General features: G+C 50.0%; 4 protein-coding genes across 4 annotated transcripts; 2 read left to right on the top strand and 2 right to left on the bottom strand.

Annotated features, from left to right (window-relative positions):
- Window positions 1–861: 861 nt before the first annotated feature.
- N7473_010515 (uncharacterized protein) lies at window positions 862–3,536 on the top strand. The gene is made up of 4 exons (XM_057156454.1): window positions 862–1,417; window positions 1,504–1,842; window positions 1,907–2,878; window positions 2,939–3,536. The coding sequence occupies exons 1-4, from the start codon at window positions 1,066–1,068 to the stop codon at window positions 3,010–3,012; spliced, it is 1,737 nt and encodes a 578-aa protein (XP_057005109.1). The 5' UTR covers window positions 862–1,065; the 3' UTR covers window positions 3,013–3,536.
- A 1,221-nt stretch (window positions 3,537–4,757) lies between these two features.
- Window positions 4,758–5,463, top strand: N7473_010514 (uncharacterized protein; the record flags this gene model as incomplete). Its single annotated transcript, XM_057156453.1, has 2 exons — window positions 4,758–4,922; window positions 5,020–5,463. 2 exons carry the CDS (start codon window positions 4,758–4,760, stop codon window positions 5,461–5,463), a joined length of 609 nt encoding a protein of 202 aa, XP_057005108.1.
- Window positions 5,464–5,743: 280 nt separating this feature from the next.
- N7473_010513 (Endo-1-4-beta-xylanase D) lies at window positions 5,744–6,903 on the bottom strand (the record flags this gene model as incomplete). Its single annotated transcript, XM_057156452.1, has 2 exons — window positions 5,744–6,598; window positions 6,664–6,903. 2 exons carry the CDS (start codon window positions 6,901–6,903, stop codon window positions 5,744–5,746), a joined length of 1,095 nt encoding a protein of 364 aa, XP_057005107.1.
- A 1,445-nt stretch (window positions 6,904–8,348) lies between these two features.
- On the bottom strand, window positions 8,349–10,293 carry N7473_010512 (sugar porter family MFS transporter; the record flags this gene model as incomplete). The annotated part of the gene is made up of 7 exons (XM_057156451.1): window positions 8,349–9,026; window positions 9,079–9,364; window positions 9,423–9,513; window positions 9,574–9,691; window positions 9,749–9,984; window positions 10,051–10,104; window positions 10,170–10,293. 7 exons carry the CDS (start codon window positions 10,291–10,293, stop codon window positions 8,349–8,351), a joined length of 1,587 nt encoding a protein of 528 aa, XP_057005106.1.
- Between the last annotated feature and the right edge of the window lie 2,416 nt (window positions 10,294–12,709).

The following is a 12,709-nucleotide window of genomic DNA, read 5'->3' as shown; positions in this document are numbered from 1 at the left end:
GAGGGCGGCAGGAAGAAATCGGGCCGCGATGGGAGGAAGAATGATGGATCCTAGATGTGGGCCAGGCTGACCAGGGGAATAGTTTCCCCAGATATTACGAATCAGGAAAGCCTAGTCCCCTGCAAAGTTAAAGGATGACAGAATACTAATGATATACAGGCATAAAAGAGCTACGCTTGGATTCTGCCGAACGTAACGGGTTGTTCCGCGGGTGATTCCGGGGAAATCGGGGGAGCTCGTAGGTCATTTGATGATTTGAATGATTTAGGGGGTATAGAGGGGCTCAGAAGAGTCATAGGGGGATTTTCAAATAATAGCATAGCTAGAATAGCAAAATAGGATTGATTCTACGGTGTAGTTATGATATAGACAACAAAGAGATCGAGTCCAGACCTATCACAACCGCGCCGCTAATATTACCGAGTTGAGGTCTGGGTATGTTCTCCTCAGCGGTTAATTTCTCCTCACCGAGACTCCCATTTATTCCCCTCACGTCTCCAATTTTGCCATTCTTTTTTCTCTAATTTTCTCGGAGAGCTTTCTGCCGCCACGGGGCCCAGAAAAAACTGGGTCCCCGAGTGCACAGCTCCATAGCAGGTCATTTTAGCTTGTGAAATCATGATCGAGTCTGGGAAAGGATAGAGAATAGGCGTCAATTGATGGATAGAGTAGTAAATTCATAACTGGTTCAGGGAGTAAAGAGTAATTCATAAATATCATATTCCTTCCCGAAGATATACTTCTAGAATGAAGTCATTGATTATTCTTTTCGGCTGGGCGGGTGGCAGAAAAAAAAAAAAAAAAAAAAAAAGCAGAAAAGCTCTTTCCCTTCTGACTGGCCACACACCGATTCGCCCAAAACAGCAGACCACCAGAGTGACTTATCAAGAGATTTTTGGATTTTTGGATTTTCGCCCGGCTTGACTGACTAGGTCGACCCGTGAATTATTATTATCACCACACCGGCGGTATATCTTGACTCCCTTCCCTTTCCCCTTCAATTCCTCCCCCCGGCTTTCCATCCGCTCCCAACCCCCGCTGGTGTGCTCTTTCCACACCCCCATCATGGCTGGCACCACGCTAGCAATGCGTTCCCTGGTCTCTCCCATCATGAGGCTGTCGTCCGTGTCGCGCAGCACTCTCACGACCACCTCCCAGGCCCTGCGCTCGAAGCCGCTTCGATCCAATGGCCTGTCCATCGCGCGCGTCGCTCGTCGAGGCTACGCCGATGCTGCTCCTACTCCTTCGCCGGCTCCCAAGCCTAAGAAGCGTTTCCGCGCTCTGCGTTGGGCCTGGCGTCTGACCTGGCTGAGCGCTCTCGGTCTGATCGGTGCGACGGCCTACAGCATCTACGACCTGCGTCATCCCGAGGAGCAGTACGAGCCTGATCCGACCAAGAAGACCCTGGTCATCCTTGGTATGTCATGACGCGATTACGGTCGCGAAATCGGTCTTCTGGCCGATACAGACAGGAATTGACTCACTAAACGATCGGTTTTCTAGGTACTGGGTGGGGTTCCGTCTCCCTGTTGAAGAAGCTCGACACTGAAAACTACAACGTCGTCGTCGTCTCGCCCCGCAACTACTTCCTGTTCACTCCCCTGCTGCCCTCATGTACTACCGGTTTGATCGAGCACCGCTCGATCATGGAGCCCATCCGTAACATTCTCCGCCAGAAGAAGGCCACCGTCAAGTTCTACGAAGCCGAAGCCACCAAGATCGACTACGAGAAGCGCGTCGTTCTGATCAGCGATGATTCCGAGATCAAGGGTGACATTTCGCACACTGAGGTTCCCTTTGACATGCTTGTGATCGGTGTTGGTGCCGAGAACGCGACTTTTGGTAGGTGATACCGATGCGAGTGAAAGATCATCATGAATGAGACACTAACAATGCTGGTAAATAGGTATCCAGGGTGTCCGTGAGCACTCGTGCTTCCTGAAGGAGGTCACTGATGCTCAGAACATTCGTAAGCGTATTATGGACTGTGTCGAGACTGCTATGTTCAAGGATCAGACCCCCGACGAGGTTAAGCGCCTGCTGCACATGGTTGTGGTCGGTGGTGGCCCCACTGGTGTTGAATTCGCCGGTGAACTGCAAGATTTCTTCAACGACGATCTCAAGAAGTGGATTCCAGAGATCCAGGACAACTTCCACGTTACTCTCGTCGAGGCCCTTCCCAACGTTCTGCCCATGTTCTCCAAGCAACTGATTGACTACACCGAATCCACCTTCAAGGAGGAGGAGATTACTATCCGCACCAAGACTATGGTCAAGAAGGTCACCGACAAGTACATCGAGGCTGAGGTGACCAACCCTGATGGCAGCAAGTCTCTGGAGACTATCCCCTACGGTCTGTTGGTTTGGGCTACCGGTAACGCCGTGCGCCCCGTTGTCCGTGACCTGATGAGCCAGCTCCCAGCTCAGGCCAACTCCCGCCGTGGTCTTGCCGTGAACGAGTACCTTGTTGTCAACGGCACTGAGAACATCTGGGCCGTCGGTGACTGTGCTATTACCAACTATGCCCCTACCGCTCAGGTTGCCGGTCAGGAGGGTGCTTTCCTGGCTCGCCTCTTCAACACCATGGCCAAGACCGACACCATTGAGAAGGAGCTCCAGACCCTCTCCAACGAGCAGTCCCTGGCTAAGACTGATGAGGACCGCAACCGTGTCTTTGACGAGATCCGTGAGCGCCAGAAGCAGCTGCGGAGGACCAAGCAGATTGGTCCCTTCCAGTACTCCCACCAGGGTTCTCTGGCCTACATTGGCAAGGAGCGTGCCGTTGCCGATATCAGCTGGCTGAGCGGCAACATTGCTAGCGGTGGTACCCTGACCTACCTCTTCTGGCGCAGTGCCTACCTGAGCATGTGCTTCAGCTGTGAGTATCCCCAAATTTACAACTTTTCTCTCATTGATATTTACTAACGTTTAATCCCAGCCCGCAACCGTGTTCTCGTCGCTGTCGACTGGATCAAGGCCCGTCTCTTCGGCCGTGACGTGTCTCGGGAGTAAATGCCTTTACTCAAAAGCCATGCCTCCTGTAACCGCCATTATATCCCCGGCTATCCTTGACTAGCCTCTTCCCTGTCCCCAACACACAGGCACCTAAGATACATTGTGTGTTCCCTCTTGAAACGCTACGCCGCCTCCACGCCCTCGACTTCGCTTCCCTGCCCACCCTGTGATAGACATATTCATTTTACCCATTTCTCGTTTGTGATGACCTACCATTGGTACCTTGCCTGCTTCATCCCTTTTGACCTCTCATCATGTATAACTGCGCCACACCCCAGATCCTATACAGATGTGTTCTCGTCGTGTCTAGACCGGAACTCCCCCTTCTTGGTATGGAGATTGGAGAGGGAGAGGAAAAAGCATTAATTTTGCCATTCTTTTCTTTTTCTCCTCTGAAGTTTTTTTTTTTTCTTATTTTCCCTTTTTCTTGGGGTTGTACGTTATGGGTATAGATAGACTGGGTCTTGGTTTGGGTCTCCGTAAGTTGCCATATTTAGCCAATGAATTTCGTTTTTTTTCTACGATGCTTTCTATAATCCTTTCAATAATTCTTTCTATATACCCTCTATACACCTTTGTCTACAGGCTAGTCTGGAGGACTGACCCGAGTCTAGAGATGGAACTGGCAATGTTCTTCGGCGTTTCTCGTCTTGTACTGTCGCAGAGACACTCTTCACCATCACCAAGGGAAACCCACTCAAATCTCTGATTGAGATAGGGTATTACGGCGTTTTCCATCTGACAATGCGTGTGAGACAGTCTCTAGTCAGCTCGATGATATAGAATCGACAGGTGCCTGTTTTATACTCTGCACCGAAAATTTGAAGTCAGAGCTATAGTTTGCCCTCGACAGAAACGTCCGGAAGGACATCGCCGCGGCGATGACAGAAAGCGGGTCTTTTAGCGTTGCCTCCAATCTTGTTATGTTATTGTCTGGAACGAAGTTATACAGAATCTGCTTGCCCTTGACAGGAGCATCCGGAAGGGCATCGCCGCGGCGATGAGGGCAAACAACGACCCCAAGGGGGTCTTGCACCGGGGCCCTTATACCATTTATTGATACTTGATCTTTCCTCTTTCCTCTCTTCCCCTTCTCTCTTCATCACTTCTCCCCCGCCGCGGCGCTCTTCTTCTCTCGTCACTCCAGACCCTCTTCTTGGACATCGATCTCTTACTTTACTACTCCATCATTCTCCAAAAGAGTAGTGAATCTGTCAACTTCGTGTCAGTTCTGATCCATTTGGTCTCACATCCTCTACTCATATCAGTCTGACTTGTTTTCCAACAGACCACTACTCATCCCCATGGAGGATAAACACCCAACCAAGCCCTTCAATCTGAAAGGCTTTGAGACCCTCCCTCCCAAGCTCCTTCAGAATTGAGCTTGAAGCCAACCCTATCCAGTCGGCCGTGCTATCAGGCGCCGCTTTCTATCGTGCTTTTAAAAGCGGAGAAAGCCATATTGTCCGTCAGTTCGTGCGGCACATAGTCCCAGTGAAATTTTTCCACGATGCAGTAGTTGCGTTTCGGGCAATCGGCGCACAATCTTGGCCGGATGAAGATATTGAAACAATACTTGCCAAGTACTTCTCCCGGGACGAAGAGTATTTCGCCGGACCAGATGCTTTCTGGCTCGACCAGGGAGCTGCGATTGTCGAGCTCCATAAGATTGTCGAGTTCTTCTGCGACAAGCTGGCTTCCGAGGCTCTGGCAGCCATGAGCCCTGGCACTGAATTCTGTTTATGCAGCCTCTGTCACCAACCGAGAAACATCGGATTTGTCGCACCCTGTATCGACTTGAGATTTGGTGCAATATTTCCCCGAACAAGTCCAGTGGCAGCCAGGCCAGGCCAATTTCACTAATTTCGCACCCTTGGAGTGTGAACAGCTCGCCTGCGTCTACCAGGGTATGCAGAAAGTTGTAGAACCCGGTAAGTCAGTTTCTCGTCCTTCGTTCAGAATTCTGCTAACTCTCATTTCTGATAGTTGTGAACAAGCTGATAGGCGGAAATCCTGAGACTTGGAACCCGAAAAGCCCGTCGTCTGGCTTTGGATAACTCGGCATATCAAGTCTGCCTTGGCCTAGGTCATGTCAAGAAAATAATAGATGCCCCGTTGCCTACAGTGCGGCAATGGCCTGGTATGAAGATTGAGGAAGCCAGGGGCTGGTTTTTCAATAAGTTCATGAGACGGCACATCCAATCATGGGACGTCAAGAAGGCAAGACATCGCATCGGTGGCGAGCAGGGCGATTTGGAGTTTCTTCCCTCGTACCCTGACCCAGATACTGGACCCGATAATGTTTGGCGTTGGGCTAATACCGGCGAGAAACTGATCAACGCCGTGAATAATCCTAACCGTCGAGTTCTGCGTAAATGGGGGTATGTGATGTGGGCCCGACGGCGACTCAATGCGAAAGGGCTCATGGACGAACCCTGGGCGGGCTGAAACATGCTGTGACAAATGAGAGGAAGATTCTGGGATACTACGGGTGGACTACGGGTGGACAAGCGGAGGATGATGGTGATCGAAGGCCGGGACCTGATGAGCTAGGGATAATCTGCGAGGGCTTCTTCACAACCTCTACTTTACTTTACCTGTCTCCCTAATTCAATCATGTTTTTATTTGGAGATGGCTTTCTTTGCACCTGTGTTCAAAGTAAGATCTGTAGCTTCATTTGAATAGCTAAAGCTTAATAAAGTCGACCCTTTTCTGGCAGTATACTATCTAGCACACACTGCAAGGCTTTCCCTCGAGAGCATCGGCGACAGCGAAGTACGCTGGCTTGGCCTGAAGCGTATCGTTGAAGAGACAGGCACCACCCTGGCCAGCGAAAGCACTTGGGACCCAAGAGTAAGCATCATCAAAGTCCCAAACAACCGTACCAATGCAACGAGGACCCGCATTCATGCAACTGGCGACGCTGATATAGTAGTCCTCAGCCTGCTGCTTCTGAGCGGCAGCGGTGTAATAAGGCGCAGCCGCGAAACGAACATCAAGCTCAGTGATAGCCACGTCCAGGTCAGCCTTGATGTAGGCCTGCTTCGTGGCAAGTTGGTCGGCGAGAGAAGGGGTCTCGCCAACAATGAAGTGCGACTCCAGACCAACACCGTCAATGCGAATGCCGCGCTTACGCAGGTTGCTGACGAGCTGGAGAACGGCGGTCGACTTGGTACCCGGGTTCTCAATACCATAGTCGTTGTAGTACAGCTTCACATCATGGGCGCCAATCTGGGCCAATGCCTCCTGGGCATACTTGAATGCAAGGTAGAAGTATTCCTCGCCGATAGTGTCATACCAGACACTTGAGGAGAATGTACCATCACCGTTGAGAGCCTCGTTGACAACATCCCACGAGTAGCAGCGACGCCCGAAGTGCTGAACAGTCTTGAAGATGTGGTTCTTCATGATAGCAGTGAGCTCCTCAGCGGTCCAGGTCTTGGATGTAACGAAATCGGACACCTGGCTGACCCAGACAAGATTGTGGCATCGGACCTTGCTGTCGAAGCGCTCGGCCACCTCCAGGAACTTGTCGCCCTCGGTGAAGTTGAACACGCCCTGCTGCGGCTCGGTGTACATGAACTAGAGACGCAAATGTTAGTGAGAGAACAAGTAATAGGACGGAGGATTGTTTCAATTGAACACACCTTCATAGCATTGGCAGGTGTAATTTCGCCAAAGTTCTTCTTCAGCACCTTGAGATAGGCAGCATCGGTGGTCTCAGCAGTTCCGGGGATATCGGCCGCAGTTCCAAACCAGTGCTTGCCCTTGCGCTGAGCAAGCTTATTGAGATCAATGTTGTTGTTACCGGGCAAGTGAGGTGGAGATGGAGGTGCTGCCTGAGCCGCACCAGCCAGCAAGGCCGCAATCACTAGAGAAGCACGCATTGTGATAGAGATTGAAGGATTGAAATTGAGAGTTGTGGTTTAGTACTGTAGCTCCGGAGAGGAGTTTTGAAGCTATATAAACAAAATTCTGCTCTAGCTATCTCCCTATACTTCCCCGCAAATGTATGTCTGCTCTCCTTGCTAGCGTCTATTATCCATGCGATAATTCGCTCGCCCACGGTCAACACCCCTGGTCGCGTCTATTTTCCGGGGCACGCATGGGGATATTAGGCTATAATTCTGGAGAAGAATTTGGGGGCAAATGGCTAAGTATGCCAGGCTAGTCTCGTTTTCGCCAAAAGCCGGCTTCGCAAGACCAAGGAGGGACTAGGCCGGACTGAAGCGTCGGCAACAGAGTCTAGCCTGCTGTGTTTTCTATTCAACCGAAAATCCGGCTACAAGTCAGTAGTCATTTAATCTAATGAATGTGTTGGGGTCGTTTATTATAGCCTAATGCCCATAAAGGATATACTGTTTGGTGACTGAGTCGTTGTTAATATATTCCGAGCGGACATAAGCTTTCTCGAGAAGAAGGTAATCGTCGAATGTATACTATACTATATTGGGATAAACCGTTGATTTCACCCGGGCCCACTAAAACAGTAAGTAGGGAAAAAATGAACGAGCGTGGTTAATCTTGAAACTCGTATTTAGCACGTGGTTTAGAGCTAGCGCCTCGCTTGTGTGCAGAAGTGGCCTCAGCTCATTTACTAGAGTCGCCTCTTTCGGCATACTCTCGCTTTCAAAGATGCCGATCTGTGAGCTCCGCGAATCGGGTGAGGATAGCCGAGGCATTAATGCATTCAAAGTTTCAAAATCAAACCAATGGCAAACTGTCGTGACGACTGCCCAGGGTAGCTTGTAAGCGAGGTACAAGGTTTTAGAAAAGGCCTCAGGTAATAGAAAGAATGCATGGATAATGAGGCTGTAACTGCAAAGAAGTTCACAAAATTAGCTTGAAAATTGATGGCGCATCTGGCGCCACTATGCAAAGGAAGCAAAAAGAGAACGAATTAATCCTAGTTCAAACTGTCTGTTGAGAACCCTGTCTAGAGGAAGAAAAGAAACAAGGAAAGGCAGGGCCTATGAGGGCCTCGACAATCTGCAAGTGCTGGGTTTGGAAACAGCTGTGAGGGGAATCCCAAGGAAACGTCCGACTGGGATTTCCTAAGGGAATCTCCATCAACATTATTTACGGGTAGCTACAAACATGCTGCTAGGTTGCTGAGATACACAAAGCGAAGCTATCACCAAACGTTACGACGAGGCATATCACAGTCACTGTCAAACATTGTATTGAGAATCAGGCCATTGGCCAGTATCAAAAGTTCATATTGGTAGCAACAACATTACAATACTTCTTTAAGAAGCCAACATTAAGTGACAAGGGTAGCTCATTAGAACGACCCACTGCAACATCAATCCACTCCATAGAGCCATCTTATTTACAGCTCAACCTGGGTAGAAATCGCCTTCTCACCACCATCGGCCGAGGCAGATCTGCCATGGGCTCCACTGGCGGTGAGTTGCATAACCTTCTCAGAAGCAGCCGCACCTCCCAGAATAGCAGTATCACCATCGAACATCTTGACAATCTCCTCCAAAGGAATCTCCTTGGTCTCAACGTAGTACTTCCAGACGACGGCGATCTCAAAGACCAGGAAGATACAGTAAACAATGTAGTACTTCCAGCCAATGTCCTGCAGCGCGATGGGGTTCACATACTGGTTGAACCAGAGAGACAGATCGACACAGAAGAACATGATGGTGAGACCCTTGGCACGGAGGCGGTAGGGCAGAATCTCAGAGGAGTAGGAAACCAACAGACCACTGTAACCGATGTTGTAGGCAATGTAGAAGAGGAACATGAAACCAAGGACGGCGTTGGCGGCGTTGTCGTTCTTCACTCCGGCATCGTCGGAAATCTTGAAGCGGGCTAGAGCAATGGTTGACGCGACATAGCACGCAAGCATGCTGAAACTGGATGTCAAGAAGAGCTTGCGTCTGCCGAAGTAATCGACGAAGAAGCAAATACCGGTGGCGGAGACCACGTTGACTGCACTCAGAATCAGGTTGATGGTGAGTTGCTTGTTGCTGTCGGTGATGCCAATCATTTTCAAGACCTAATTTGATTAGCTGATGTGCCCTCTTGCTAAACATGGTTTCACAGCTTACCTGAGGGAGGAAGTAGGAGACAATTCCGTTACCCGACCACTGAGAGAAGAAACCAATGGAAACCAAGATGATCAAACGATGGCGGTTACCAGGGGTAGACCAGAACTCAGTCCAGTTGTTGCCCTCGAACTCCTTCTCCAGCTCAATAGTCTGTCGGATCTCATCGAACTCGATGTTGACCAATTCATCGTCTTCGTCTCCTTGGGCATGCACGTATGCCAAGACCTTCTTCGCTTGCTCCAGTCTGCCCTTCGAGATGAGCCAACGGGGGGATTCGGGAACAGTCCTGCAAATTCGAGATTAGCAACATTGTTTCTTGTTGAGCTTTTGTCAGTGTCTCGTACCAAATGAAGATCAGCTGGCAGATGGATGGAATTCCCTGCAAGAGACAAGGCACACGCCATGACCAGTCGCTGTTGATAATGTGGTTCGTTCCTGTAGATCGTCACGTTAGACGTGTTCGGTGCGTTTTTCAAGGTCATTTATCTGACGTACCCAAAGCAACACAGGCTCCAATGAGGGAGCCCACGTACCACAAACTGTTGTAAATGGACGAGTAGACAGCTCGGTGCTGAGGGTGCACCAACTCCGTAACAAGCAGGGGCGAACATTCCTAATTGCTTTCCGTTAGTGATCAACCCACCAGAAACGATATCATTATCCAACTCACCTGAGCAATACCGAGACCGAAACCGAGAATGATACGACCAACGACGAAGAGCGCAATGCGATATCCAATCGAAACCATGGCAACACCGAAAAGCATGATCACACAGCCAAGGACCACACCGGCGCGACGACCCATGATATCTGCAACATAGGGGACAACGGGAATCGAAATCATGGAGCCGATCGACATGGCCGCTGCCAGAAGACCCAGAGTGGAGCCATTCGGGTGGTTATAGGCTAGATTGGTCTATCGTCAGATCTATGGCCACAAGGTGATCTCAATCCACTTTTGAAATTACTCACAGTCATTCCACGAGGGCATGGCCTCCAGACCGTTCATCAGCGATCCATCGTAGCCTTATCATTCTGTCAGTCGTTGCTACCTTTGAATCCTCGCGGCGCGAAAGAAGAGAGGGAACTACCGTTGGTCGCAGAGGTGATCATGGCCGCCCAGAGAGTGAGATAGACGGTGCGCATGCCCTTCATCTTCCACCAAGTGACCCTAGGCCATTCCCGGCCGGCGAGAGTGAAGGTGTCCTTCCCCATTGTGCAGTATCAGTAGCAATTGTTGACTTGATACAAATTCGGAAGAGAAAGAGTCGAGTCGGTCGAAGTTGAGCCTTCTCTGTCAACTCGCAAAGTCTGCCAGGATCTGAAAATCCACTTCCGAAGCAGGCAGTCAGCGAGTATTTGAATACGCGGGAAATATTTTGGTGGCCACGACTCTGCACGGCCGGTCCCCTCTAGCGGCAAAATAGGATAAATTGTCCAATTCTTTCCCTCCCGTCAGGGCTCTAGATCTTTTGACACTAGTCAGATGATCAAGGCGGGGGACCGAAAGCTAGACAGGACTCCGCTAAGCTTCGCCAAACCCCATGGCGAAGCTTACGGCTCATTGGCAAAGCCATGGCCGAAGCGATGGTCTTGACCAGGGCCCAGGGCTGAATTCAGGCTCAATTCGAAAACGACATGAGCCCGACCAATGTGAAGACCCGGACTCGAGACGGTCAGCAGCCGGAGTGAGAGCCGTCCATCTCCAAGAGGAATGAAGGCGTCGCTAGAGTTGGGGAAGTGATTGGTTCAAAGGTCGGGGCCAAGGTCTTGGTGACAGGAACCAGAAGGGCCCTAGACTGTTTGAGGAAAGGAGTCCAGGGCCGTTGTCTGCTTTGGGTTACTAGCACCAGCCTTAGGGAAGCGATGGTCTTTCACTGGATGCTCCCGTTGTTGGTGCTCCACTCCAACTGAACCTTCTTCCCCCAGATTATTATTGCCCCCCGGACCAGAAATGCCGGGGTGATTGGTTCGCTGGGGGTATCTCCGTTGGAAGCAAATGCGACCGTACTCTGACTCCCACTGAGACAGTCAGACCATCAATGATCAGACCTTCACACATTCATCCTGTCGGCTAGTCAGCTTCAACGTTCATGGATTTATTTACCCTGATTGGCCACCGAAGCAAGACTCAAGCGACCAAGGACAACGTCTCCGGGTATGTACAGGGGGGTGAAGTGACCCGAGATCCCGACTCATCTTCACTTAGCCGTGGCCGAGTAGCCGTTCTCCTTGTGCAACGGCTCTTGTGGTTCACGATTGCTAAATAAAAGTGATGCTACATCAATGGAGGGATGAATAGGGGTCAAATCTCAAGGAGAAGAGTAGCCTCGCTCGTAGTCCACCTGCCACGTAACAGATCAGTATAGGTCGCATACTATGGTCGCCACCATTGCGCAATGAGTCGCTCTCGTGACAAATATAGAGTCGTGATGCTGTTTCTGGATAGAAATTTGGCGGGATCTCACCCGTTGACATACTAAATAATTGTTGAGCAAGATTTCTATCTCCTCCCATTTGATCTTGTCTAGACGTCTGTTGGAATCTCACATCCACATAACTAGTTCCATCCTGCACACGGTTTGCCATCAGATTGTTGTTTCGGTCGCTTTGATTTGTCGGATCAAATATATTTCTTTGCTCTATCCTCCCGCAGAGTAATGATTATGGAATGGCTTCATGGTATCGCTTACAGCGGCGGAGTGGAGGGCCACATCGCTCGGAGTTTCTGCCTTGCGAGACTCATGGTATGAGAACAAGTAGATAGTTATCTATCATACTCTATACCACCCGGAAAGACCTCTGTATTAGATTGAGCGATCCCTCGAGCGCCAGAAAAGACACAGCTTGTCGGAGTAGGTGAAAAGTAAGGTGCAGTGCTCGGTCGAGGCGTCACGCAAAGAAAAAGGCGATGATGAGTGAATGATAGAAAGAGCAAGGAGTACCAGGACCTAAGAGCAAAGTGTTCGACGTGCGACATCAGGCCGTTCCAGTTAAAGCGATTAATAGGCGAGATTATTGGTTAATGTAGGGATTTGTTGTGATTCATGGACCAGAACCCGCAGAAGGAATTTAAAGATGCAATTCACAAGCCTGACATTTATATATGATCAAAAAATCTTAGTATTATTATCAATAAGAGAGGTATACACCTCTAACAGCACTACTCTACCAGTCTGAGGTGCATCGGATGTATCAGAAGCATACACCTGGCCCAATTTCAAAGCGAGCGGTCTCAGAGTCTGATCACCTAGCAGTAGACTTGTTTTTTATGTAGCAATATTCCACAAAGGCCCATCCCCGTACATAAGTGGTATCATGCCATATTCTGAGCCAGTCAGCCTGATCCGAACTGGGGGCGTCAGTCGACTGCATGTCATGCAGAGAGGATCATAGCTTTCCCCAGAATTTCGGCGACTCCGTGTTGGACAGGACTTCGAACAACCGAATGCCACGAGGCAAGGAGCTTGGGTTTGCTGCTTGACACTTGCATCGCTCATGACTGTATGCAGGAGTTGGTCGTTTGTTTTCGTCTGTGATGCCTGCTAGGAATACTGAGAGTCTCTCAGGTCTGGTGCATATTTCACTGGGGTTTACCAGGTTGACTCGAGACATGTAGATTAAACATCTC

This window comes from Penicillium subrubescens, assembly GCF_028828155.1.
Source record: "Penicillium subrubescens strain IBT 31985 chromosome Unknown utg000007l_segment0_segment0, whole genome shotgun sequence".
Taxonomy (NCBI): domain Eukaryota; kingdom Fungi; phylum Ascomycota; class Eurotiomycetes; order Eurotiales; family Aspergillaceae; genus Penicillium; species Penicillium subrubescens.
The sequence above is the reverse complement of the archived record's forward strand: the minus strand, read 5'-3'. Positions and strand labels throughout refer to the sequence as shown.

Excerpts from the sequence above, each read along its gene's own strand:
- N7473_010515 (XM_057156454.1), top strand. The coding sequence starts at position 1,066 with ATGGCTGGCACCACGCTAGCAATGCGTTCCCTGGTCTCTCCCATCATG. Across the intron at positions 1,418-1,503 it reads GAAGACCCTGGTCATCCTTG|GTACTGGGTGGGGTTCCGTC; the intron begins GTATGTCATGAC and ends TCGGTTTTCTAG. Across the intron at positions 1,843-1,906 it reads TGCCGAGAACGCGACTTTTG|GTATCCAGGGTGTCCGTGAG; the intron begins GTAGGTGATACC and ends GCTGGTAAATAG.